The 26749-nt window shown below is 38.4% G+C and overlaps 2 protein-coding genes across 3 annotated transcripts in view; one reads left to right on the top strand and one right to left on the bottom strand.

Annotated features, from left to right (window-relative positions):
• Positions 1-454: 454 nt before the first annotated feature.
• KIAA1143 (KIAA1143 ortholog) lies at positions 455-11519 on the bottom strand. Its single transcript, XM_050316939.1, has 3 exons — positions 11371-11519; positions 9438-9597; positions 455-1994 (listed from the first exon to the last, which is right to left on the bottom strand). The coding sequence occupies exons 1-3, from the start codon at positions 11509-11511 to the stop codon at positions 1783-1785; spliced, it is 513 nt and encodes a 170-aa protein (XP_050172896.1). The 5' UTR covers positions 11512-11519; the 3' UTR covers positions 455-1782.
• A 123-nt stretch (positions 11520-11642) lies between these two features.
• Positions 11643-26749, top strand: part of KIF15 (kinesin family member 15) — a 35830-nt gene continuing 20723 nt past the window's right edge. For both annotated transcript variants that reach the window (XM_050313768.1, XM_050313757.1), the window contains exons 1-14: positions 11643-11678; positions 13597-13639; positions 14595-14778; positions 15684-15760; positions 16893-16930; positions 18222-18319; positions 18707-18886; positions 19571-19780; positions 19885-20010; positions 21412-21534; positions 22204-22327; positions 23580-23671; positions 24952-25161; positions 26167-26344. In XM_050313768.1, the coding sequence (XP_050169725.1) occupies positions 11660-11678; positions 13597-13639; positions 14595-14778; positions 15684-15760; positions 16893-16930; positions 18222-18319; positions 18707-18886; positions 19571-19780; positions 19885-20010; positions 21412-21534; positions 22204-22327; positions 23580-23671; positions 24952-25161; positions 26167-26344 (1702 nt within the window). In that variant the 5' untranslated portion in view covers positions 11643-11659. The remainder of the gene's footprint in view (positions 11679-13596; positions 13640-14594; positions 14779-15683; positions 15761-16892; positions 16931-18221; positions 18320-18706; positions 18887-19570; positions 19781-19884; positions 20011-21411; positions 21535-22203; positions 22328-23579; positions 23672-24951; positions 25162-26166; positions 26345-26749) is intronic.

The raw sequence follows: 26749 nt of genomic DNA, 5'->3' as shown, positions 1-26749 counted from the left end.
TATATATATATATTTTTAATAGATTCAAACAAGTTTAAAGTATACAAAATGAATGGAAATATTAACTCCTGGGAACCTTTGGTTCTGTATTTCTTCTTCCTAAATTTGCTCTTCTTTTTTATATATGCAGAATACAGACAAATTATGTATTTACAAATGTAACATGTCCTCATGGGAATAGTCAGGTTGTCACACTGCACCTCTTTGGCACTTCTAATATGAGACCAGTGCTACAAGAAGTTTTTATATCCATTTATAGGTCTGGCTTCAATTTTCTGAAAGGACAACAGATCTATCCATTTTCAAAATAAGGGTAACAGGCACTCACACAAATGTGTGAAACAATATGCAGAATTGTATCTGACATTATGCTGCAGTAAGCTGGTATGTACAGAGACAGGTAGCAGTTACAGGAGGCTTTAATGGTAGGTGACAAAAAAATAATCTCATCTCATTTAGTGAAATTTTTATTAAAATATCTTTGGACCACTTAAAAGAAAAAATAATTTATTGTTTAATACCAGACGAACAAACTAAAACCAGCTGTTTCACACAGCAACTTGAGATTTGCTCCTCAGTGAAGCTTTACAGGCCAAATAATTTAAAATGTCCTGTCAACACAGCAGAACAACTGGTTTCATAGCCCTGTAACTCTGCAGTAATGTCAGTTCTTGCTTATATATGGTTACAGAACACATCATGCTTCCAAATAATTTCAAAGTCATTAGTCCCATTTCCACTACTTTGTTCTCCCCAGTCCCATCAGCTCTCAGTGTCATTTTGAATTTCAGCATTCTGTTACATAAACGGTGCTGAAATGGTCACTTTCAGTGTACTTTACATGGGCAACTGAAACATTTTAAAGCTTTGTATCACAGCTATAATGTTTCCCAACTTAAATTTCCTGTTTACAACTTCCTACTTGAAGAAGAATAAAATAATGCTTTTCCACAGCATAAAAATAAAATACATCCTTTTAAACAAGCTGTCTGGGATCCCAAATACTTATGAACACATAGGTAGCCAACTGGAACAAATACACTTTAAGCCCAAAATACCACCAAACCACTGAGCCCATCAGTGTCAAATCCAAAGAGCACAATCTCCAATGGTTTAGGCTCCTTTTGCATTAGTTGATATCATCAACTATAGTCAAAATCTTTATATCTTGCTATTACAACCAATTCAAACAAATTTGATGTTTCTTGGACTGCATTGACCACAGACAGGATTAGGACTATGTGATTTTATCAACTGCAAAGCTCTGCAAAGAGCTGGCCCTGCCAAACCGCAAGTGCAAAGGTTGTGCAAACTTTTGTTAAGCTGTGAGACAGAAAACTTCAGTCTCTGTTCCACAGAAATGAAGTCTCCCTCTTATGCGTGTCAAGTCAACAATAACAGGTAAAAACCACACAACTGCCCACTGATGCTATCCAGTACAGAGGAAATACATTTTTAGTAATGGAGGGCATTTTAAAATGTATTGATTGAACATTTACATATGCGGGATATGTACAGGTATATCTTGCTAGTCATTTGCGACTTCAAAGAGCTTTTACATACATAGTTAAATTCGCTTTAAAAATAAAGACATGACACACCGTTCATACATTTACAGCTGAACTGCAAAGATTTAGCTCTAGCTAATTTTATACTATGTTTCTCTACTTGGACTATAACAAAGTAAGAGAATACTCAGACACCATGCTTCAATTTCTATGAAAGTCCTCAATGTTACTCAGATCTCTAGAAAGGCAAGTATAACATAAAAAAATACAACCCCTAATCATCATTTTCCTCATCATCAAATGAGAGAAGACTGCTGTTTTTTACTTGCTTAGCTGCACTCTGAGAAGTAGTTGCTTCTCTCTTCGTTTTCTTTGCTTCTTTCATCTTCTTACTTGAACTTACATTGAAGTCCAAACACTTCTCTGACGAACGTTTGGCTGGTTTCCTGAACATAATCTTTCCATCAGCAGGTTCTGGTTCATCATCTGTAATAAAGAGAGTAAAATCAGAACTCATCTGCACATGTTCACAAACATTCACAGACTTTCACTATTACCCTGAGCCACCACGATCTTGAACAAAGACCAGCGAGAGCCCCACGAGAATATACAACAATCATGAAAATGTACATTTTGGCCACAAGGACTGTATCTGTGAATGTCCTCCATGCGCACACACCTGCTCCATGGCAACCAGCCCTCGAAGACAATCCTCCTGCAGCTCCTATTAGGAGTGGGTTTTCACTAACCAGAGCTCTAACTTAGAGCTAATTCAGAACTGTGAGCAGTAGAGCTTTTCCAACACACTCCATTCATATCCACTTACCGAAGTGGGGAGGGCAACTCCACAGGATCCTTAATCTCTCTTCAGTATTTGTAAAATTCATGACAATAAATGCACTTATTTGAGAATTATAGAATTCTTTAAAGAACAAAATAACACATATACAAGAAAAAGTGTGTTTTTTTCTTCTAATATATTCTGTCCTGCTGAGATAGCTAATAAGATCACATGGTCATAAACTGCCCTTTTATTATCATAATAAAGTTTCAAGGTTTCTTTGTATCTGCAAAATCTATCAAACTATTCCAACTCAATAATTTTGCTCTAGTGCACGCAAAGGAACAGATAACAATCTTAAAAACAGAAGCCCCATCCATGATTTTCAGGCAGAGGGGGAAAGCTACTGCAAAGTAACAGCATCAGGGCAGTATTTCTGGAAAAGAAAGTGTAACTGTAAATGAATCAGACACAAAGGCTTATGCTGCAGTAGTTTGCAATTTTTATAATGTATATATGACAGGATGTTCAAGAGCCATAGGTTCCATGCAAGATATTTTTCCTAAATTACTTCTGTGAAATTCATTATTCAACAGAAATGTGTTTGACATGATTATGTGCTATGTAATTATAACCAATAAATATCTTTTCTCTTTAGCACAAATCCTTTCCTCAGTTTTATCAGCACTATGGCAGAAGACTAACATTTCAGCGTGATCTACACAGCACTGGCTGAAACTCTCTTCAGTGCATACTCAAGACAATACAACTAATAAATCTGCTGTCTTAGAGGCTGTGTGGTACAAATGAAGACATCAACTTGAGTAGCAAATTTCACTTAGAATTCTTTAAGCTTCAGAGATCCTTTTTAAGAAGAAACCTAGCTTAAAAAACCAACCACCAATTCTGCCAATGGCTTCTACAGGATGTGTACTTCCGAAAGGTGCGTGTGGTGAAGGGGCTGGAGCACAAGTCCTGAGGAGCAGCTCAGGGACCTGGGGTTGTCCAGCCTGGAGAAAAGGAGGCTCAAAGGGAGACCTTATCTGTCTCTGCAACCACCTGAAAGGAGGTTGTAGGCAGGCGGGGATCAGTCAGTCTCTTCTCCCAAGTAACAAGCTTCTCCCAAGTAACAAGCAACAGGACAAGAAATGGCCACGTGAGGAGATTTAGATTGGGTATCAGGAAAAATTTCTTTACTGAGAAGGTGGTCAGGCATTGGAACAAGTTGTCCAGGGAAGTGGTAGAATCACCATCTCGTGCAGCATTCAAAGAGCATGTAGATGTGGCACTTAGGGACATGGTTTAGTGGCAGCATGGCAGTGCTAGGTTAATAGTTGGGACTCAGTGGATCTTAGAGGTCTTTTCCAGTCTTAACAATTCCTTGATTCTATGATTCTACACTAGATTATGAGAAAATATACTATGGAGAAAATAACTAACCAGGTTTGGGGGAAAAATATTTCAGTCTTGGTGCATTAGAAAAGCATTACAGTTAAGAGGAATTACACGCAACAATAAACTGTAGATATGAAAAGAGTACTTCTCAATAGATTCATTGTGAATTCTCCATGGAAAGCTGAGGTGTTTAGATGCTGCACAAGTTCAGGAAGTGCCTCCAGTGAATTTCAGGAAGGAAATATAATTATTTCTGAGAGTATATCACACTTAATGAAACAAAATGCACTATGTATCATTATCCTCAGAACCTGGTCCTCCAGTTTTGGACTCAGAAGTTTAATAGCAAATAATTCTTCTTACTGTCTGTTGCATAACTACAATGTTTATTTGGAAACACAGATCTAACCTAAACAAGACCTAAGGCACAATATAAGCCAAATTCTGAAAAAAGAAAATGTATCTATAAGTAGAAGTTCACTTATGCACAAACACAACTGTCTATGTGTCAGTGTGCAAACTGCATGCAGCACCCCTACAGCTGTTGGAACAGGACAACCAGATACTGCATAAGCATGAGCAAAAAAACCAAACCTCACTGAACACTATTTAAAGAGGGATTGCTGCATTTTCTTGGAGTGGTATATTTTAAAACTTAACCCCTAAAAAGGCAATTAAAGCATATTCACAAAAGAAAACAGATAAACAGCTATGTACTCATAATCCATGGAAAATACAGGACAGAAATGTCATTTTTACTCACAACTGTCCTGCTACCCCCGCTGTGAACTGCACAAAATAATTTCATGTTGCCCATCAGATGGAGAAACTGATAAGTATCTTTGCAATATGAATTTAAACACCTAATAAGCTAAGTGCATAAACAGCAAAGCTCAAAAACTTCACCAAAATGGCAACTAGCTCAGCTCTGACCTCCAGGACCACAATACTATTTGCACATCATTCCGCATCAAAGGAAATTATTTTAGCTCTTGGCCTGGTTTAACACTGTCAAAATTTCATTATATGCTCAAGGACATTCCTTTCAGCAGGAAGCCCAGGCCAGCTTCAGAGAACTATGTGAGCTGGCAGTGCTTGACAAAGAATGAAGCAGATGAGGAAACACAGTAGGCCTGGCCTTACCTTAGCAACATGTGGAAAGAAGGAGAAGCAGACAGACTACACTTTTTGAAAGAATTTGATGAAGCAGTTCAAGAAATTTGTGTTGATTTGTTAAGATTGTCTTTTCCAGTTGGCAAAAAAACTTCACTTTATTCTTTCTGATTTTACCAGGCTCTTACGTGTCAGCTATCTTTTTGGTTTGCATCAATGACCTGCAAAAAATCTGACTTGCATTAAGCAATGCAAAAAAAAAGAGACTGAAGAAACAATCTCAGTGTTTGTAGCTTTTAAAAAAGAGTCCTGACAAAAGACTGTGTCAGCGTTACAAGTTATGAGAAGCAAGATTTCCGATAAACACACAGAAATACACAAAGTCAAATACATAAAAGCATCGCAGGAGAAATAATAAAATTCACTTCTAATAAAGGAGTCAAAAAAACACACTAACAGTTCAAATTCGGACTGTTCCTAGTCTTTGCTGCTTTTACCCGGATCACAAACTGGTTGACCAAGAGAAGCACAGCCAGAGGTTAAGCTGAAAACTCATTTCACAAGTGACAACAATTTAAGAATCCACAAAGTCAAAAAATATTTTCTTCTTTTTTAACTGCAAGCTATATATTACAAGAGAAGTAGAAATGAGGGTCTGAAAAAGCAGCACTACTCTTCAGTTTACAGTACTTTTTAATTTAGTAGTTATTTGTGCAGTCAGCAACACCATTTTTCAGCAGTTTCTGTCCACGTGGGTCAATGAGGCAACAACAGGGAGCACAGATGGCACTAAACTGTCAGGAACAATAGGAGGAACAGCAAAAACCATGTATGTCTACTCATAGATAGAAGGTTGGGGAAAAAAGTATGACACCCTGGTACATTGCTTAATGGTTTCCAAGGTCGAAAGTTCAGGTCAGCCATTTCAGATGCTCCTTATAGTGCTTCCTGCCCACCCATTCTCTCTCCATGCACGCCTTTGGAAGCATTTACTACAGGAATCCGGCACACTGGTGGTATGAAGACAAAAAGGCCAGTCTTGCTCTGGTAGTCAGTCTCAATTGTTTATGAGAACACTTGGGAAAGTTTTTGTTACTTAAATACCGCAAAATGAGCCTTGATTTAAGTTCCTGCTATTTCACATGATGCAGAGCAGCATGAACTCTGTGGTATGTATCTGATATAACAGCTGCTAAATCAGAACAGCTTATGCTTAATCAGAAAGAGTTCCCATGCCCAAGCAGCACAGCCTGTATTCTCATTGCCTCTCCCCTCTCTTGTTGTCCTCCCCCAGCACCAGCACACAGAATGAAACAAGAGTAGTATTACAAGGCTTTGAAAAAGGACACCTTTGGCCAAATTTGGTCATTTGCATGTATCAGAGTGTCCCAGAGGCCAGATGAACTAGGAAAGCAGTAGAAAAAAAAATCAATTTCATAAGCTGTAATGAATGCTAGGATAAACTATCTTGCACTAATTGACATATTTTCTTTTGTGAAAATTTAATTTCTCATAAGACTGTTTTTCTTTGTCTCTGAATCAACAGCAGCATTTTATAAAATTATGCATAAAACATATAGGAAAATTACTGTTGACAAACAGACAACTTCTTTTTAAAAAGCCTCTGAGTCTGTGCTCCATGGAGAAAAATATTTCAATACCAAAGGGTGTTTTCTCATATAGGAAAGGTTCAGCCCTAAAAAAAAAAAATCCCTGTGACTATACTTGCAAAAGCCAACAGAAAAACTTCACTAGACTTTTGTTCTGCCTTAGAAGGCAACTAAGTGCAGCTTGGACATTAATCAACTGGTTTTACCAAATTAATGCAGAAGTGTTATTCATCTGTAAAAGAAAATGCAAGTCATGGGAACCACTGGTGTCTGAAATAAAAAGCGCAGCCATGAGCCATGTCAAAATGGTTATAGAAGAAAATGAAGGAGGAAGGAGGTAAATGAGACACGGAAAATCCTAGAATAATATCCCAATACAAAGCCTGAAGACAAGGTCCTTCGGATGAACTCAATCACTACAGATATAAAAGAGAGCAGAACCTCAAAACCGAGTACTTTCTGTGTTTTGAAAGACTATTTGTATTCACAATAGATCGTTAGCAGCACACTTCTTAGTATCTACCAAGGTGCCTCAGCACTGATGCATGCTGGAAAGGAAGATTATCAGTTGAGAAATTTACTTCCCTATTACCTTTTCAGCTTCATGTAATTTCACCAATGATCTGATTTGGGGCTATATATTACGGTCTAGGAGACGTTACATTAATTTCACTTTCAACTCTGGGATAAAAATCAAAGCAATATGAAATGCAGTCAAATCATGCAGCACCAAACTTTCTTTATACTCCTCATTTTCAGAATAGACAGGCAAAAAAATAAAAGCAATTCACACATTACTCAAAACTCTCTTTATTAAACTGGAAGAAACCAGTTGTCTAAATACCTGCCTCCAGCTAGAAATCAGAATTTAAATCTAGAGGTCAGACTGACAGTGCAAAAATGGCCCAAGACTCAAAAAAGCCTTCAGGAAGATGTAGCACAGTCACCCACACGTTCCTTCACTGAAAATTTCACACCAGGTCCTCTCCATAGCAGAGGAACATCGTGGCACGTACCCTGTTTATTCCCATAAGCCATAAAAAGAAAAAAGGAGGCCAAGACCTCATATTAACAGCAAAAGTAGATGAATGACTAGTAACACAATAATGTAGAACAGAAGGCAGCAGTCTCCAACACTCCTGCTACCTACTACTATGGATTTTTCCCTCCAAATGCGAGTTATTACTGAAGGGGTAATAAGCAGAGGTGCCACAGTCCTACAGGGACTCAATACTACCATCCTCACTACACATAATTATGTCTTAGGAATGTCTTTTTCCACCAAAATAAGTTCAGTCACTCCATTCAAATACACTTCCATTTCATACTGTGTATTCAGGTTGGCAGCTCTTTTGGACTTTTTTCACAGCATGGACTCCACCTCAATAGATTCTCATGGACAACTACTTCTTTTTGCCCAGCCTTACAAAACCGTTTTTCCTCCAACTGTGATCATTCAAAGTTCAAGTTGCTTACATGAAAAGGAAACCAATTCTCAGAAAGAACCATTCCACTTCTTTCCAATAGGTTGACATTTCTCCCAATACTAGGAGGGCGAAAAGAAATTATGTGACAACTTTACAAACTGCAACACCAAGCACCTCCATGCACTACACTTCAGTAACAAGAGACCAGGAAGGAAGACTGAAGCTGAACATATATTCTCAGAGCAGTTCAAATCACATAAACACGGCCCATAGTCCACTGCCTGGTTAGACCCAACATTTTCTACCTGCTGAAAAAAATCAAACACAATTTTTATTTAGTTTCAAGCCAACCTATGTTATTAAAATTTAAGATTTTTCATCAATCTGCTTTTCAAAAAATATAGGATTCTCAACATATTCTCTCCCTCTACTGTTATTTGTCTACTTCATTTATACCATTTAAATTTTAACACATGCTACTACATAGTGACAGCACAAACCCAAATTTTCAAATCCAAATGGCCGAAAAAGAGAGAAGCTGAGGATGTCATATTTATTGATAGCTTGTGCTAGACCTCTCAGTGTGCTCTAAATTCAATTTACAGCTTTTGCAAATAGCCACAATGGCTAATCACAGGAGAGGTCCACAGTTTCTATGAATCACCTCCTTTTTTATACTTGTGAGGTTCCAGTCCTATATTCTTAATTGCTAAGACATTTATGCTAGAGACAACAATAGCCACATTCAATCTGTCAACTCTTCTGTCAGCATAAAATAAAGCTACATTTCATCACACCCTGTGTGATGACTGAAGTTTCTGGACACTCAAAGCACTTATGTCCACCCTATCTGAATGATGAATACTGACAGAAATTCTTAACATAACTGTATTCATCAGCTGTGGTTTCATGTATGGACAAACTGCAGCAACCTCTCACACCACTTCCATCTTTCCTTTCTGTCTAATTCTTCATAGAAAAGAAACATTTTTTTCTGTACCTTGCACTATTTTATCATCTGTTCAGTTTTGCTTAATATATTTGCAAGTCACAACGCTTACTGGGTTTGATTAATAACAAGTAATAGCATGGATCAGTCAGCAAACTGAACACATTCCCAAACATACACACCTGTCATTCTTTCCACTGAAGCACTGACTTGAGATTCCTCCTTCTGCCCAGACACTCTCTTTCATGAACTCAAGACAATTATCTTTAGGACATCCATTCCACTGTCAAATTTGGATGAGCAAATGAATGAGTTCAAAAATTATCACAGGTGGTGTCACAAGACTGTGTACCAGAACAATGACATGCTATCTCAACAAATAAAAAATTAATTTACGGTGGTATTTGGAGGTAGGATGGTGCACAATCAAGAAACACAGAACTGCAACACTATTAAAAGCCAGACATCTTAAATATATGTACTCAATGACTTGAGATTAGGAATCACAAGTGCAAATTATTTAGCTGAAAAATTCAGGACAACTAATCAAAGGTAATATTAAAGCAGCAGAAAACTGAGCAAATATCGTGTTCCCTTTTATGGGTTATATCTCTTTGACTACACAAAGCAAGAAGTTAGTAGTTTGAAATTCACCTGATTCATTTGACTTTAAGGCCTCTTTGATTTGCTGTTTAATTTTCATTGCTTCTTCAGCAGTCAAGTCCCCTTTCTTCAGCGTTACCACTTGAGGCTGCTCATCTTCCTTGTCGCTGCCATTGTCACTATCATCATCTGCAAGGGGAAGCTGCTCTCTCTAGGAAAGGGAAGTAAAAGCAATTCTGATCACCACTCCACAAGCGCTCAGGGTGGGCCAGTTCTCTTTGGCCTCACTTGTGCAGAAAGGTCAGTGGGGAGATGCTCTGACAGCTGTCAGTGCCAGGCCCTCCCAAAGTGGGACCGTGGTGGCTGGGCTACCAAAGCAAATCCCTGCAAGCAGCACTGACACCAGGAAGGTCATGCTCCTGCTTCCATTCCCTCAAACTTGTGCTCTGAGACAGAATCACTTGGGATAAAATTTTATAAAAACAAACTTCCTGTCTTGGAAACCTCAGCGCAACAAACCTAAAGTTTGGCAATATTAGAGGAACTGGATACTTCATTTTATAGGGAAGAATATAGATAGTATTACCGTAATCTGCTGAATTTACCAAGAGACAGACAAAACACAATCTTTCTAGTGAAGTGAAATTTATTAAAGGCATACTTTAATCTGAAATTCTAGCTCATAATTACCTTTTTTTAATAAATCATTGTGACTATTACTTTACTGATCAGCCTGGAGAGGTTAGGCGATAATGGCCTCTTCGGTTCAAGATTCAGAATATACTAGAGTTGAAGCTTAAAAGGCAATACAGGCAAATGGAACCAGAGCTGAGTGTCAATTCTGACAACACTGACTGCTTGTAAAAAAAGCTATTTTCACAAGCAACTTGTATTTATCCACAGTGGCACAAACACGATTCAAATCCAGGCCATAACAATGGGCCACTGGGAAGGGGGTTTGTCTCACTAGGTTAGTTTTTGGCTACATACAGCTCAGGGTGGCATCATCCAAACATTTTGTGCAAGTACAGCTAGGTAACAACAGAACTCCACAAACAGAACTACCGTAGATTAAGTTTAAATTTCTTTAGTCATCAAAGAAAAACAACATCACATGAGCTATACTACGATGGGCTGATTTCTTAAGGCATCCTGTAAAACCCTAGAGAGAAACACATGCAAACAGCACACTGGAAACAGAAGAAAAATGTGCCCCAGGAAAGGCTGCCTTTTAACAAGCTGGCTCAAACCCTGTTGCCCCTGTCCTGCTTTCCTGGCCATCACACCACGTTTTGTGACCACTGACCTATGTTTGGGTCGAAAGGGACCTTAAAGTTCATCCAGTTCCAACCGCCTGCCACGGGCAGATACCTTCTACTAGACTAGGTTGAACAAAGCCCCATCCAGCATGGCCTTAAACACTTCCAGGCATGGGGCATCCACAGCTTGTCTGGGCAACCTGTTCCAGCGTCTCACCCCCCTCATAGCAAAGATTTTTTCCCGTATATCTAATCTAAACCTCCCATATTTCAGTTTGAACTCATGATAACTCCTTTCCAATACTTTTTTCTTTTTTTTTTTTTTTTAAACTACATTCTTAGAACACTTTTTTTTCCCTCCTGGGCTTTGTACGGGCCAGTTCAACTTCGGACATCCCGGCTGTTTTCCCTGCAGCCCCACGGGCCCCTCGGGCACTGACAGGCAGGAACTGGCTGCCCTGGAAGGCTACGACGACGGCAGGAGCGGCCAGGGGGGCACTGCGACGCCTCGCTGTCCTTTTGAACCGCCAACACAGAAGCGAAGACAAGCCACAAAGACGACTCCAGCCATTCTTAAGCGGGTAACAACTGCTCTCCTTCGCCCCACAGGGACAAAGCCCCGGAGCGCTGCTCCCGCACCGCCCACGGCGGGGGTGGGTACCGCACCTCAGGAAGAGCCGCGAAGCGGGCGCTGCCCCTTCCCACCCCCCGGGGCAGGGCGTTACCTTGGTGTCCACCGTGGGGCCCTCCCGATACCCGACCTGCCGCTTGAAGCGGCTGAGGAAGGCGGGCTCGGCCGGCCGCACGTAGGACACCTGGCTCCTCTTGCTCATGGCGGCGGCGCCCGCACCCCCCCCCCGCGGCATCCCCGCGCTTCCGGAGCGCCCGCGACGTCACGGGGCGGGGCCGCGCTCAGCCAATGGCGGCGCCTGCGCTGGCTCCGGGAAGGGGGCGGGGCCTGGCCGCTGAGCGCCAAATTCAAAGGCTCCGCCATCTTGGAGCGCTGGCGGGATCATGGCTCCGGGCCTGAGGGGTGAGCGGCCCGGCGGGGTCACGGCTCCGTGGAGGGGCACGGGCGGCCGGGAGGGGCTGAGGGATGTGCCCCTAGGGCGGGGAGCGGCGCGCAGCGGGGACTAGGGCCGGCTCTGCCCTGCCGGGGGATTACCCGTGTGTGAGAACCAGCGGGGCCAGGTGCTGGGGGGGCTCCTCGGGAGTTCCCGTGGGCAGTGCCCGCGGGCGGTGCGCGGTACCCGAGGATCATCCCTGTCCCAGAATCACGGGATGTTCTGAGCTGGGAGGGAGCCGTAAGGATCACCGAGTCCGACTCCTCTGTCTGTGTCCCACAGGACACCCCAAAAATCACGCTGTGTGCCTCAGAGCGTTGTCCAGACGCTTCTTGAACTCAGGCTTGGTGCTGTGAGCATTTCCCGGGGGAGCCTGTGCAAGTGCACAGCCACTCTCTGGGGGAAGAACCTTCTTCTAATATCCAACCTAAACCTCCTCTGTCACAACTTTAGGCCATTCACGGGGCTATGCAAGTACTGACCGGTCTGATTTCAGCCTTAAAATGCACCACTTTCCTTGATACCTTGTGCAATTAAAGAATAAACAACTGTGTTAGAAACAACTGTATGAGAAGCTAAAACATTTCTCTGATGTTTGTGTGTCAAAGCAGTTAGGCTCCTATAGCAGCAGGGTATTTAGGTAGCATGAATGTATTAGAGAGAAGACTAGTGCCTTTGCACGTTTTTATTAGTTCTAAACTAATCATACCGCAATAAAACCTTTATACTTTTAGAGACTTTTTATAAAGTCTTTATTATTGGACTATTTTTGAGGAATCATATTTCATCGTCATTTTACGTATTTTTAAATGTGGCTATGTTACTTAGGTAGTATTTTGACTTTATTTTTTATATATATAATTTCAGGTCATATTCACCCTGAAGTAAAAAAATAAGTAACCCTGTCTACCTACGGGGTAATATGTGCCATCTCCTCGAAATGTGAAGCCATGCAAAATGAGGCTCATATCACAGAATCAATTAGGTCGGGAAAGACCTCTGAAATCACTGAGTCCAACCTGTGACCAAACGCCACCATGTCAACTAGACCATGGCACTAAATACCACATCTAGCCTTTCCTTAAACACTTCCAGGGATGATGACTCCACCACCTCCCTGGCCAGTGCATTCCAGTATCTCATCACCCCTTCTGTGAAGAACTTCTTCCTGACGTCAAACCTAAACCTCCCGTGGTGCAGTTTTAGGCTGAGTCTTCTTGTCCTGTTGCTTGTTGCCTGGGAGAAGAGGCTGACCCCTACCTGGCTACAACTTTTCGGAGAGTTGTAGAGAGTGACAGAGTTGTAGAGAGCCTTCTCTTCTCTAGGCTAAACAACCCCAGCTCCTTCAGGTGCTCCTGATAGGACTTGTGCTCCAGATGATGTACAGGAGAGCTTTATGTATTACCGAGCGATCAATATTACTTCATAATAGTAAAAACAACACAGCTGGTCAGTTCTGCAGGTTTAGGATATTGAGGTTTTGCGGTCACATCAGTAAAGCTGTTTCATTTTGTAATGGTTTGTCTGCATTAAGTTTGCAATTTTTAAAATACCATGGGAATATATAATATTATTAGCATTTATGTTTCCAATTCTCCAAAACACTTAAAAAACCCTTATGTACATTGAGATGCAAGTTTGTGCATCCTCATGTTACAGGATAGCGCTTTCTCTACCTCTGTAACAACTGCAGTCTTTCTGCCAAAGGAAGATTGTTACCAAGTATTTTTGTGCAGTTCTCATTTGTGCATGACTGATATTTATAAGGCTCTCTGTTTATCATCTCCCTCTGTACTGCTTATAGTGTTTGCTATTTAAGCAGGGGTTTTGAGCAATAATTTTAATCTTGTTTATTTTGTGTGTGTGTGTTTCACTTTCCTTTTACAGGAGATTTGCGCGACTCTGCAATATCTTCGTTGAACTCACCTAGGTAAAGTAATATTGGCCATTGACCAATTGTTCCCATATATGAATAATTAAACTGCACAAAAAATGCAAACAAAACTTACAACTTTATGAAATAATTTAAAGCTTTTTATTTCAGTGTTTTCCTGCACAAAATCGTTGCCTTTCTCTCCTAACTTCCTTAAAGTTGCTGTTGCTCTGAGGTGTTGGGTTCCTCTTGGAGTGCTGCTGTGAAGTAAATTCTCATTTGTCAACTGGACTCTGAAATTTATCTGTAGAAATATTCCACTACAAACTTAAATTATGTAAGGAAGTCCTAAACCTAAAAAAAACCCACTTCATGTAAAAATTTATAATTCTTTAATATTTTGTGGGTGTGTTGGTATTTATGCCAGAACTGCTCAAAGCTTTAATATAAGTCATGCCCAGTTACTTAGTCAAGCTACAGTTATCCATTGATAAATGTGATAAAACATGTTAGGGACCTATTAGAGGCAGGCACTTGCTATGCTTTATTTGATTCATTGATCAAGAATTGGTACTTCTTTCCCTTCCTGTGAGCAGCAGAGAAAAATGCTAATAGCTTTCCTGCTGCACTGTAGCATCAAGTGCTCCATTTGTCTGTTAAAACTTCTATTAGTAAGAAGGATGCTTGATGCCCACAGTCTTAGAAACTAGTGAAACCTTCATTACAAGACTGGTTTTGTATATCTCAAGTTCACTGTGAAATGTGTTCTTTTAGAGCTAAAGTTACGTGCAACAGCAATAAATTCCAGTAACATGCATGTTCTTTGTTTTTTAAATCTACCACATTTTTACCTTTAATAAATCTTAAAGTGAATTGATGTTCAGCTAGAAGTAGTATTTCAGGAGAGACCTTTCCATAACTTCACATGCTCAATCTGATTGTTGTGATTGTATTTTATGAGACAGCTGATCGATGTATTTTGAAGCAATCTAATGCATAAAAATTCATTTAGTGTTGAAGGTGATGCTATCAAAGTTTTTGTAAGGGTGCGTCCCCCTTCAGACAGAACTGCATTAACCGATGGAGATCAAGGCTTGTGTTTATCTGTTCTTTCATCAAATACCATCCGCCTGCATTCGAAGCCTGAGCCAAAGATCTTCACTTTTGATTATGTTGCAAATATGGAAACAACTCAGGTAATCACTTCCAGAGTCTCGTATCTATTACAGTTTTTCCCCAGATTTTAGTGACTGCTAATGCTAAGCCTTTCTACGGGTGCAGTACCCTAGGTGTAATTTTTTGCAGTGGTCAGATTGGCAACACATTGTCATGGTACAGAAATGCTGCGTGAAATTTTGCTCTTTAAATAATTTTGATGTGGGTTTTTTTTAACTGTTAGTTTCTTTAATTAAAGTTTGCATTAAAATTGAAGTTTCCATTTGTAAATGTTACAGTAACACCATAGAAAATAAATCTGCCTGTTGAGACAAACCTATAAAAATAACTGGCAGTCAGTAGCTGACATTAAAGATGTGATTTGTATTTAAGGAACTTATGAGTTTATGTTCTATTTGCTTCAGTTCTCTTAATTTCCTTTAATTTCTGTCAGAAAACCCAAACCCAACCTCCCAAACCCCTCACCTGCCGTAGGCTGTTATTTGTAGCTAAGCTCTTCTTGCAAGATGAGGCTAACAGTTGTGCAGGTTTGTTGAGTATGCCCTTGTGCAGTGACAAATGTTGGAAGTTAACCAGATTTGATAAGTGTCATAGGCTCAATTTTGACCTACTGATGGTATAAACTGCATAATGTAATCAAAACCACTGGATCAAAATTAATATTATATATTCAAAAGCTGTTACTATGATGCTGATACTGTTCTTCTTTTGGTTTATCAAGGAATGTAATTTTGTCAGAGGGAGTGATTTATGTCATGAAGACTTAGCATGTATTGTTTTGCTGCAATAACTCCAGGGGTCATTGTACATATCTAGGGTTATATACATCTGTTTTATACACTGTAAAGTTATGACAGGGGAAACACTGATATAAAAGATATAGAAACAAGTGGTGCCAAGTGCTCTCTCTTTCCCTTGTCCCCAGGAGTCTGTGTTCTCAAGTGTGGCTAAAAATATTGTTGAATCTTGTATGAACGGCTACAATGGAACCATCTTCGCATAGTAAGTCATTTCACAGCAATTACAGTTATTTCATGGCAGTTGCAACATTTGAGGAGACTGTGCTAATGAGTGGTTGTGGTTTTAAGAGCCAGAGCCTGCTTAATGTTACAGTGAACTTTAGAAGTGCTTCCTTCTGCTGCACAACACAAGGAATGTTCTTGCAACACTGAATAGGACTTCTTACTCCTCTTCTGGAGGAATGTATTTGCAGGTGTTATGCTTCTAATACTTACAGCTAATAATGTGAATTGTAAACTCATTTCAATTTTACTATTATTTGTCTAAAAAGTAGCTTTATTGTACTATTACGGAGGAAGCTAGTTATCTTCAGTATATCCACAGTAAAATGGAATGAAAATTGCTTTAGCTTGACGTTTGGCCAGCTTGGCTCTTTAGTGACTCTCAGCTGCCTGTGGGAAAACTCATTAATGATAATTTTAGCTTTCAGAATGTTTTCAAGGTAGAAATATATCTGTGACTAGGAGTATGAATATCCTTATCTTAACTCAATATTTTTTCATTTTGAAAACTGAGGAAGTATTTTGGTCAAGAAATGCTGATTTACCAGTCTATTCTAATCAAAACTGTACTGGTTTTTAGCCTAGTACAGCTTTTGCAAAACTGTGAAGTCCACTTTGTTACAATAAACAAATGGGAAATGAAATTAAGTTGCCCTGAAGTTTCTCTAGCATAATTAATAACTACATTTAAAAAAAACCCATAGCTCTAAAAAAAAAAACTTTTAAGTCGAACATAACCTTATGTGCACTACTGAGTGACAAAAAACTCAAAAGATTGACCCAAAAATTAGTTTAATGTATACTCTAAAAGCCTTAATTTTAGTGCTAAATTCCACTATTTAACTTTTTGAGAGAAATAAGGAAGAAAATGGTAGGTGGTGGGGAAGACAAAAGGTGATTTATCTAAAGAAATTTCTTAGTAAAATTTACGGTTCTACTTTTATACTTTTTCAGCTGACTGATTTCTCAGCTTACCTCTCTTTTTATCTTCAGTTTAGAAGAAATTTTGTTTGTTTGTTTTGAGCTTTGAGTTTTCCTTAAAATATGCAGATTAATGAAAAACTCAGAACCAGAATAAAGCTTTATATAACTTTTTTTCCCCCTTTTTTTAGTGGCCAGACGGGGTCAGGAAAAACTTTTACGATGATGGGTAAGTGCACCAGAGAGATTAATCTTTCAGTGGTTTCTTATTTTTTTTGTCTTGACTTGAAATGTGGTATTGCTCAAACACCAGGAATAATTTACGTTTTTGTCTTCTTACAGATAACTTTAGGAAGTGGTGTAGTGCTCAGTGCAGTTGTTTTTGCTTTATATCAAAAGAGTGAAGTATAGGTACTCTCCTCAATCTTTTCGAAGATCTAGTTGGGTTTTTTTTGCTGTTTTTAACAGGAGAGAAGCTTTTCAGTTAAATAAAACACTTTTAGTAAGTTTCCTCAAAATGATTATTCTACTGATATCCCTTTTTGGCTGATATCCCTTAAGTATGTAAAAATATATTCTAGTATGCATTGACCTATGTTCTAGCATGGGTCTTCCATATTAAAATATGTTGAGATTCTCAAAATAACTGTTTGTTTCCCAACTAGATGTTTAAGGTCTCTCTGTGTGTAGAGGAATCCCCTTGTAAGCCTGTTCTTTATGTAGTGGTGATTTTAAATACATCAATCATAGAATCACAGAATTCTTTAGGTTGGAAAAGACCTCCACGTTCCAGTCCAACCTTCAGCCAATCCCCACCTTGCCAACTAGACCATGGCACTAAGTGCCATGTCCAGTTGTTTCTTGAACACCTACAGGGAGGGTGATTCCATCACCTCCCCCCGGGGTGAGTTGAGCCTCCCTTGGCACAACTTGCGGCCATTTCCTCTCATCCTGTCACTTGTTGCCTGGGGGAGGAGGCCAATCCTCACTTGGCTACAACCTGCTTTCATGTAGTTGTAGAGAGCAATAAGGTCATCCCTGAGCCTTCTTTTCTCCAGGATAAATAGTGTTGTGCTTGATATCAGAAAGTTATTGAAATAACTAAAACCATTTTGGCTGATTTTTCAAGGACTACATAGAAATTAAGTAAACATAGGGACAATTCCCCCCCCTCTTTCTTGTTCTTCACATCAGTTTTAAATAGCTGTATTGGCATACCTGCACATCTGTGCATGTTTCCTGTGGAAGCCCAAATAGTTGATGCTAGTTTAGACTTAAGTAGCCTACGGACAGGTAAAATAAACCTTCATAAGCATTATTTAGACTGCATATTACTTTGATTATGGAGTATTATCTTAGATCTTGAAAGCTGATTTTATTGCAGTTCTTCTGTAGCTTTGTAATAAATTGATTGACTAAATGTCGTTGCTGAAATCTTCTGTAATGACATCTTGAAAAGGTGAACCATTACTCTTGAGGTTGTACTACTAATAATTTTTTTTAATTAAAAATCTCTTTAGGACCATCTGATTCTGACAATTTCACTCACAGTCTGAGAGGTGTAATTCCACGGAGCTTTGAATACTTATTTTTTCTAATTGAGCGGGAAAAAGAAAAGGTACATTTATTTTAGACTTATTATTGCTGTGAAAGTAATGTCTCGAAGTAAAGATTAGTTAAGGCTGATAAACTGTGTATGCAGCCGTTAAGTTACCAAGATTATTGCCATCTTGCATCAGATTTGTTGATGAGAAACACTTGCATCCAGTACTCTACCAAATTATGGTACAGATTCTTCAGACACAAGTGTGCTTATATTTTGAGTCTAAAAATGCAAGTGGGTTTCTGGATGTTAGTTGTCATCTGGGCATCAGAAATGTATAGTGTGCAGAATGTATATGCAAACTAGTAGCTTTAGATATGTGTGAAAAGAGACTCGCTGCCATACAATGCCAGACTTAATAAATCCAATCTGTTTATAATGTAAATTACTGTGTTTTTTCAGGCTGGCAGTGGGAAGAGTTTTCTCTGCAAATGCTCATTTATTGAAATCTACAATGAACAGATATTTGACTTGCTAGATTCTGCTTCAGCTGGACTCTTTCTCAGAGAACACATCAAGAAGGGAGTCTTTGTTGATGGTGCTGTTGAACAGGTGTTGTCATCTGCTGCTGAAGCATACCAGGTATTTTTTGTCACTTTTTAATGTTTGGATTATTTATCTGATGCTTATTTGGTAAATATTCCTCTGATTAAAGCACGTTTTTCTTTCCACAGTGTCTGTGAGGCCTTCTTCCCATATTTCCGTACTCTACACAGTGTAAAAAAAGCTGTTTCTAGGCAATGCTTCCTGACTATCCCACACCTGTAATAAATCATATACAGTTCTGGAGTTTGGAATATATGAATTGCAATTACAGTAACCTTTCCCTAGTGTTTACCCTACACATCTCCAAAATAGCAACAGAAAACTACATTTCCTGCTAATTGGACAGCGTATGTTCCAGAATTGTCAGATTTATTTCTCCATGAATGATACACAAACTCATAGTACTTGTGCGGCTTCAAATATTTCTTTTTTTTCCTTTGGGTACTGCTAACATACATCAGTATTGAATATGTTACGCTTTCAAACACCAGTGGTACTTTTGGAGGAAAGAAGTGAATATTGTAACTAATACTTCTGTTAAGCCTGACTAGCTATATCTTTGCACTTTCAACATGGTTCTATTGGAAAATAGTCAAAGTCCTTGTCCTTGAGATTTTTGAAAGCTATTGCACTGAAATATGCCTACTACTGCTTATGTCACCTGTGCATAAAGTACAGTCTGAGATACTTGACATTATCTGTTGTATTTTTCATGCTTAGGTATTAACTACAGGCTGGAGAAACCGTCGTGTAGCATCGACCTCAATGAACAGAGAATCCTCAAGATCACATGCGGTTTTCACTATCACAGTGGAATCCATGGAGAAGAACAATGAGGTTGTTAACATTCGGTCTTCCCTGCTCAACCTGGTAGATTTGGCAGGATCTGAGAGACAGAAAGACACCCATGCAGAAGGACTGAGGTTAAAGGTCAGTTCCGTAACATCTTTGCTATCTTTCTCTTTTCAAATGTACTGCCCTGTTCCATCCTCCAAATCCATTCGCCTTTGCTCTCTTCGCTTTCTCGTTTTTAGGAAGCAGGTAACATAAATCGATCACTAAGCTGCCTGGGCCTAGTAATCACAGCACTTGTTGATGTGGGTAATGGAAAACAGAGACACATTTGTTACCGGGATTCCAAGCTCACTTTTCTGCTACGGGTAAGATATATCCTCTGGATTTTGTATGTTACTTAGGATGTAGAAAAAATTATTTGGTTGGTTTTTTTTACTGTAAAAAGCTGAACTCAAGTACTTTATAATTGCTTCAATGTTGGGCAAGCGAAAGAAAGCTTGAAAAATATATTTTTAACCTAAACAGGCTTCTAGTCAGTTTATGGCTGTTAACTGAAGACAAATTTATTTATGCTCATAACCTCCTATTCCATATTTACAAGTTTTAAAGAAAAATAAGCACACGTTTTCATCCCTATAATTTTGGAAATACGGTGTATCAAAATGTAATATTAGATGTGTTGAAATATTTGACATGCTTTCCAGAACTAACCTGCATGTGCTTAAGTGTTGATCTGATGTTAAGAATTAGATAAATTCACAATAACAAGAGCTTATAGGCTTTTTTTCAAGACGAACAGAAAACAAAGACAGAAGCAGTCAAAGATTTATGGACTCACTAAAATTCTGTGAAAAATAATGAATATCTGTAATACATTTTTGTATTATAACATAGTACTTGTACATAATACAGTATTTGTATTACAACACAGTATTGTGATCACAGCAAAATTTCTCAATCATTCCATCCCAGTTCTATGTAGATCTTAAATTCATGAAACTCTGAAGAATTCTGTTCTTCCAATGCAACCCAAAATACACAGAAATTGAAGGAGAATTGCAACTGTTTGAGCTGTTACTTTAAGTGATTATATTTTTTTAGGTGTCTATACTGCGAAGAAATCCATAAACATGACCTTCTCTGCTAAAGAGAGAGAGAATGATGTTGAGGCTTGTGGACTATTCTGTAGCACTAGACTGTTAGTTTTAGGTATAAACTGCTGCCTTCTCCAGAGATTTGAGAGCTACTTGTTTAACAGCACAGAAGTATCCAGAAATGTGCATGTAAAAGGGAGAGGTTCCTTTTATATCCTTGGTCAAGAATCTGTTGATTTGTGATTTTGTTTGTTTGGCAATTGCCACCAGAAGGAAGATAGATTTGAACAATCAACAGGCTCGGCAATGTGCAAAGTAGTTCTAACAATTACCAAGATCAAAGTGAAATATCTGCTTTATTCCCTGAATATTTTTCTGTTTGTTTGGATTTTTTCCTCTACCTGCTGTTCAGATGTAAAAAGTATCTCAAATTGTTGTTAAGTAATATAGTCAGGCTTTTGGAAACCCAAATAAAGTCTTTATTTACAGTCATCCTTTATATCCACATTTGAAATAAAATCTGAGAAACTTACCTGGCATGGATATTTGTTAAATGAAATTCTTTCTGCAGTTTGTTCAAAATGATACACAGTAGCTCTTAGGTTAGAGCTCTTGGCTTTCTATTGCCACCAAAAACATGCAAATAAGACTAATTTCCATGTTTTTAAATAGGATTCCCTTGGTGGTAATGCAAAAACGTGTATAATTGCAAATGTTCATCCAGGATCCAAGTGTTTTGGTGAAACTCTGTCCACTCTTAATTTTGCTCAGAGAGCAAAGCTGATTAAAAACAAGGTAAGAGACTTAATGTTTTTGTTGAAGCAACAAGCAATTTCTTGTCATTTAGCCTGCACATCTGCAAGCAGGGTAGCTTCATTGAAATAATCCTGTGCTTTCACTAATTTAAATTGATTTAGCTTGTTAGAAAACACTAAATTTGCTTTCTAATTTTTTTTAATGACCAATTATTTTTGAAAAGGTCTTGTTTGCTCTTGATTATGAATAGAGGACAACAGCTCAGAACTAGGTAATGGCTGATAATAGTATGTATTGCACTTAATTAGAAAAGTAAAAAGTACTGAAAATTAAAATTGTCATAAAAAATTTTGATTCAATTTATTTCAGTTACCTGGTTTTATATATATGCTAGTATAAAAAAGGTAATTTCTCATGGGTTTTGAAAGTTTCTTGACTTTTAGCTGGAACTGTCTCTGATGTATACTGCTTTGTTGTCAAAAAACTCCAGACAAAATTCTGCAGAAAATATTAAATACTTTAACCTCTAATTCTATCTCAAGTGCAGCTTACTGGTTTCTCAGTTAATGGAACATTGCTTTTCCCGTAAGTTCTTCCTCTCCTAAGATAGGAAGACTTCTCAGTAGCTTTGTTGCTTTGTGGTCTCTTGAGTTTTATTCGGTAAGATTTTTATTTTTACTTTTCCTAATTTTCTCATATTTTTGAAAGGCTGTGGTAAATGAAGACACACAAGGAAATGTGAGCCAGCTGCAAGCTGAGGTCAAGAAGCTGAAAGAGCAGCTTGCTCAGCTTGGTTCAGTGCCATCTGTGCGCAGTATTTCTGTATCACAAGGTAAGGGCTGGGGGTGAGGAAGAGAGATTTTGCTGTCTGTAGCCTGGAGGGTTGAGGGCCTTCATCAAGTTTCTGAACAATTAATGTTTTTGTAGGAACTGACTTACAGGGGTTGTATTTATCTACTTAAAATGTTTGATTGCAAGGTAGTGAATGTTGTCTTGTAACTTCTACTGTGTTCCTGAGTGAACTCTTTCCTGACCTTGCCAAGAAATGCAAGATACAGATAGAAGTTACTACAGAAGTTAGAAAGCCTTGTCTAACATAAAGCATCTGTGGTTGAGGTTTCCTAAGGAAAAAGTAGTTCTCTGCTTGCATACATATTTAATCAGTAAAAACAAGTCAGTAATGATGCAGGACACTGCATCACTGTTCATAAATACACGAGTATTGACAGAGGGAGGGCTCAATGTTTAGACCTGCAATAGAGTTCTGAGGAAAGCAAGTGATGATGCTTAAACACTGAGGAGGAGTTTTGTGCAGAACTAAATATATATCAGAGCTGTGTTTGTTCTATGCATTTAAATTATGTTTGTAATAGTTGATCACACAAATATAAAATCTGCTTGCTAGATACTCTAAAAACATGATGTCATTTTAAAATATATTGAATTACAATAGGGTAGTTATTATGCACCTAGATACTGTGGTGATTAGTATTCCATAAATAAGTAGTCCTGTCTGTGTGAGGATATTCAGAAAGGCTATTTTGAATTAATTTCTAAGTGGATTATTAAACCCTTTAAATCCCTTGTGTGGACACTTTCCTTCCAGATTAAGCCATTAATTGTCCATATAATTCATGCTTATTTTCCTGAATTTCCTTCTCATAAACCAGTCCGTCCACTTTTAATATGTACAAACTGTACTAATAATGCTAATAATAGCTTAGTGTTATCAAATTAATTTCAGAGGGATTTTGCATTTTATAGATATACTTAGCTGAATGGACTGATTCTTTCATTTTAATAAAAGTTCATTGCAAGACCATTCAATGCTTGCACAACTTTGTTAATTATACAATTACGTATATTGGCTCTGTTCTTTATCAGCACTTGCAGGTGACTAGGAATTACTGTCTACACAGTATGCTCTGGGTATGGCATGTGATATTTGTAGAGGAATTACACTGTTCGAAGAATTCATTTAAATGTTCTTTACACAATTGTCATTTTATATATGTAGCAAAAAAAACCCTGGTTAACTAGTATTTTAATAAGTATGACATTTGTTTCTTTGACTTCCCCTACAGATGCTGTTGAAAACGGAAAGAACAACATAAATTACATGAACAATTTTATTGAAGCAATGTTGTTCTGGGAGAAATCAGAAGGTGAAAAGAAGGTAATATTTCTGCACTAATATTTCTAAGTGCATTCAGTGTACTCACTGGTGAGCATATTGAAACTGACTCTCTTAATGATTTTCTTTGGGTTTGAATAAAAATACTCTGTCCAAAGCTAACAAGGTTTAGTAACAAGGGAGCTTAGTCAAATAACATTTAAGGTAAAATCTGTAGTGCTCAGGAGGACTACAGAGATGTTATGAGGTTATGCAGGGAGAAAACTGGTAAGGCCAAAGCCTAAGTTGAACTTAATCTAGCTACTGCCATAAAATACTTCTATAAATGCATTAGCAACAAAAGGAAGGCTAAAGAGAAACTCCATCCGTTATTGGATGTGGGGGGAAACATAGTGACAAAGGCTGAGGTACCTAATGCCACCTCTGCCTCAGTCTTCAGTAGAACCAGAACAGGTACCCAGCCACTTGAGGTGGAAGACAGGGATGGGGAGCAGAATGAAACCCCCATAATCCAAGAGGTAATGGTCAGCATTCTGCTACATCACTTAGATACACACAAGTCTGGATATTAAGAAAAAATTCTTCACTGAAAGAGTCATCAAGCATTAGAACAGGCTGCCCAGGGAAATGGTTGTGTCCCTGAAGGTATTTAAAAGACATGAAGATGTGGCATATAAGGATGTGGTTTAGTGGTGGACTTGGTAGTGCTGGGTTAGCAGTTGGACTTGATGATCATAAAGGTCTTTTCCAACTAAATGATTTTATGCTCCGATTCTGTCTTTCAAATTCCAACAAGACATAGGATATCTTTCATAGTATGTTCAGTTTTAGGGAGTTGTTTATTGTTTTTTTCTAATAATAAAAAATAGAATTGAACAACAAATTTCTATTGCACTTCATATTCACTGTGCTTTTGAGTATCTGGATCAACAGTGTGTTTTTTGAAGCAAACCTTTCAGTCATCCTCATTTTACTGTGCTTCCAGTCATGGTGTAGTACTGAAACAGCCAAAATGGATTTTCTTTTTCATTTTTTTTTTTAAAGAAAATTAACTGAAACAGGCACTCTACTGGTGTGTATCCTATGTGCTTAACAGAATACTTAGTCTACCCAATCATACTGGAATTTCTAAGTACAATTTTTGCAATATGAACTGTAAGTTGGGTTCTTAGTATGAGCTTTGTTCTCTTGTGAATCTGCTGCAAATGATAGTCTTTATATTCACATAATTACTGTTAACTGAGTTTTACATTATTTATATATGCCTGTACATATGTATGTGATAAGTGCATCTTAAAAATTCTGTATATGTACTTTCTAAGAATTTATTAGAAAAAGTTGCTCAACTAGAAGATCTGTGTGCCAAGAAGGAAAAATTTGTTCAGTCCAATAAAATGATAGTTAAATTCCGGGAAGACCATATTGTTCGCTTGGAGAGGTTACATAAAGAGGCTGGTGGAATTTTATTGCCAAAAGACCAAGATGATCTCCTTAGTGACTTGAGGGCGGAAGTGCAGACACTCAGAGAACAGGTAAGTCTTTGGTTTTTCTTTTGTAGAACCATTTTCTTTTGTGAGAATAGCTCATGTAATTGAGTTCTGTGGTGGGTGGATAGTCTTTTTAGGAAAGAAAAGGATGGATGGTGGCTTCCTTTATAGCAGCGTGTCAAATGTATGGAGTTTTCCTACAGAAGGGACAATGGGTGAGTTTAGAGCTTGTGAGTTTGCATAAGAGGAGAGGCGATGTAAGGGTGATGTTATGGTTGGGAGCTTGCCACAGGCCACCTTTTCTGGCTTAGGCAGAGGACTAAGTATCCTTTCAGCAACTCAGGGAAATGACAAATCCTCATTCTTATAGGAGACTTTAAGCTATATGACGTTTGTTGAAAAGGAAAGACAGCAGGATGCAAGTAATGCAGCAGGTTTCTGAAGGATAATAACACAGATGCCAGATGGACAAATAAGGGGTGATGTAGTCCTGGAGTTGTTTGAAGAAGGCAAATAGCAAAGTACATACCTAAGGCTTCAGGAGAGAAGGCTTCAGGTTATTCATGTATCTGGTAGGTGTGGCATCATTTGTGAGGCAGTTTTGAACAACAGAAAAGCTTGAGAAGGCAAGTTCTTTAGCGTGAATCTGCAGCTCATAACTGAGCTTTGTAGTAAAGGGTTAGGATGGGGAAATGCAGAAGTCAGGACAGTCCTTTAATGCTATAGAAACATTCCTATGGCATGCAAGGCCAGTGTTAAGAAACCTCAAAGTTGAAACTGAAAAGGGATGTCAAGAGCATCAAGGAAAGTGTCTGCTACTTTATTACCAGCTTACATAAGATGTACGCTCACTGTCTTGTCTTGAGAGTAGATTCCAAGACAGTAAGAAAACTAACAAAGAAATAAGGGCGCAGGTTTTGCCACTGTCAGGAATACTATTTTTCCTGTAACTTCCGTTACAATTTACTGCTTATTACTAGAGTAACAACTAGATAGGTATAGCATTGTTTGGAAAAGGAAAACTGTTGAATAAAATATTGCATATCACAGATGGAACAACACCCACGAATTGCAAAGTATGCCATGGAGAACCATAACCTCAGAGAGGAGAATAAAAAACTTCGTTCTTTACAGTCAGTTAAAAAGGCTGAGGAAATTGATGCTCAGACCATTGCAGAGCTAGAAAAAGCTTTTTTGGAAGCTTCAGCCAAAGAGAAAAATACTGGAGGTAAGAATATGCTAATTTTTTCCAGCTAAGTTTACTACCATATTTCTGTTGTGTGCAGTGTAGTGTTGAAAGTGACTGTCAATGTACTTTTGCCTTCTTCAAAGTGATACATGAAGACTGATAAAACAAGTTTACTTCATTTTATTCATATTGGCCTTCAAGCAATAAGGAATTTGGATTTGCACCTTGTGAATGCCATTTATAATCTCATTTTGTGTTCCTTAGTTGTCATGAAGACTGCAGTAATATTAATTAGTCTATTGGTTTTCATGTGGACTGTTGCTAATACCTGTTTTCATCAATTTTAGTTACTGCTGTGCTGTTCAAAAGCCTTAATGCTTTCCTTTTAGTAGAACTTAAGATATTTGAGCTACTCTGTGATTTCAGAGGGTGTACGTTTGTTCT

This window comes from Myiozetetes cayanensis, unplaced genomic scaffold (genome assembly GCF_022539395.1).
Source record: "Myiozetetes cayanensis isolate MyiCay16 unplaced genomic scaffold, myiCay2020 scf1, whole genome shotgun sequence".
In the NCBI taxonomy this organism is placed as follows: Eukaryota; Metazoa; Chordata; class Aves; order Passeriformes; family Tyrannidae; genus Myiozetetes; species Myiozetetes cayanensis.
The sequence above is the reverse complement of the archived record's forward strand: the minus strand, read 5'-3'. Positions and strand labels throughout refer to the sequence as shown.

Bases quoted from the DNA above. Each gene is read 5' to 3' on its own strand.
- KIAA1143 (XM_050316939.1), bottom strand. From the start codon at position 11,511: ATGCCGCGGGGGGGGGGTGCGGGCGCCGCCGCCATGAGCAAGAGGAGC. The intron at 9,598-11,370 runs GTAACGCCCTGC...TCCCTTTCCTAG, and splicing joins GCCCCACGGTGGACACCAAG to AGAGAGCAGCTTCCCCTTGC. The intron at 1,995-9,437 runs GTGAATTTCAAA...TCTTTATTACAG, and splicing joins CTTAAAGTCAAATGAATCAG to ATGATGAACCAGAACCTGCT.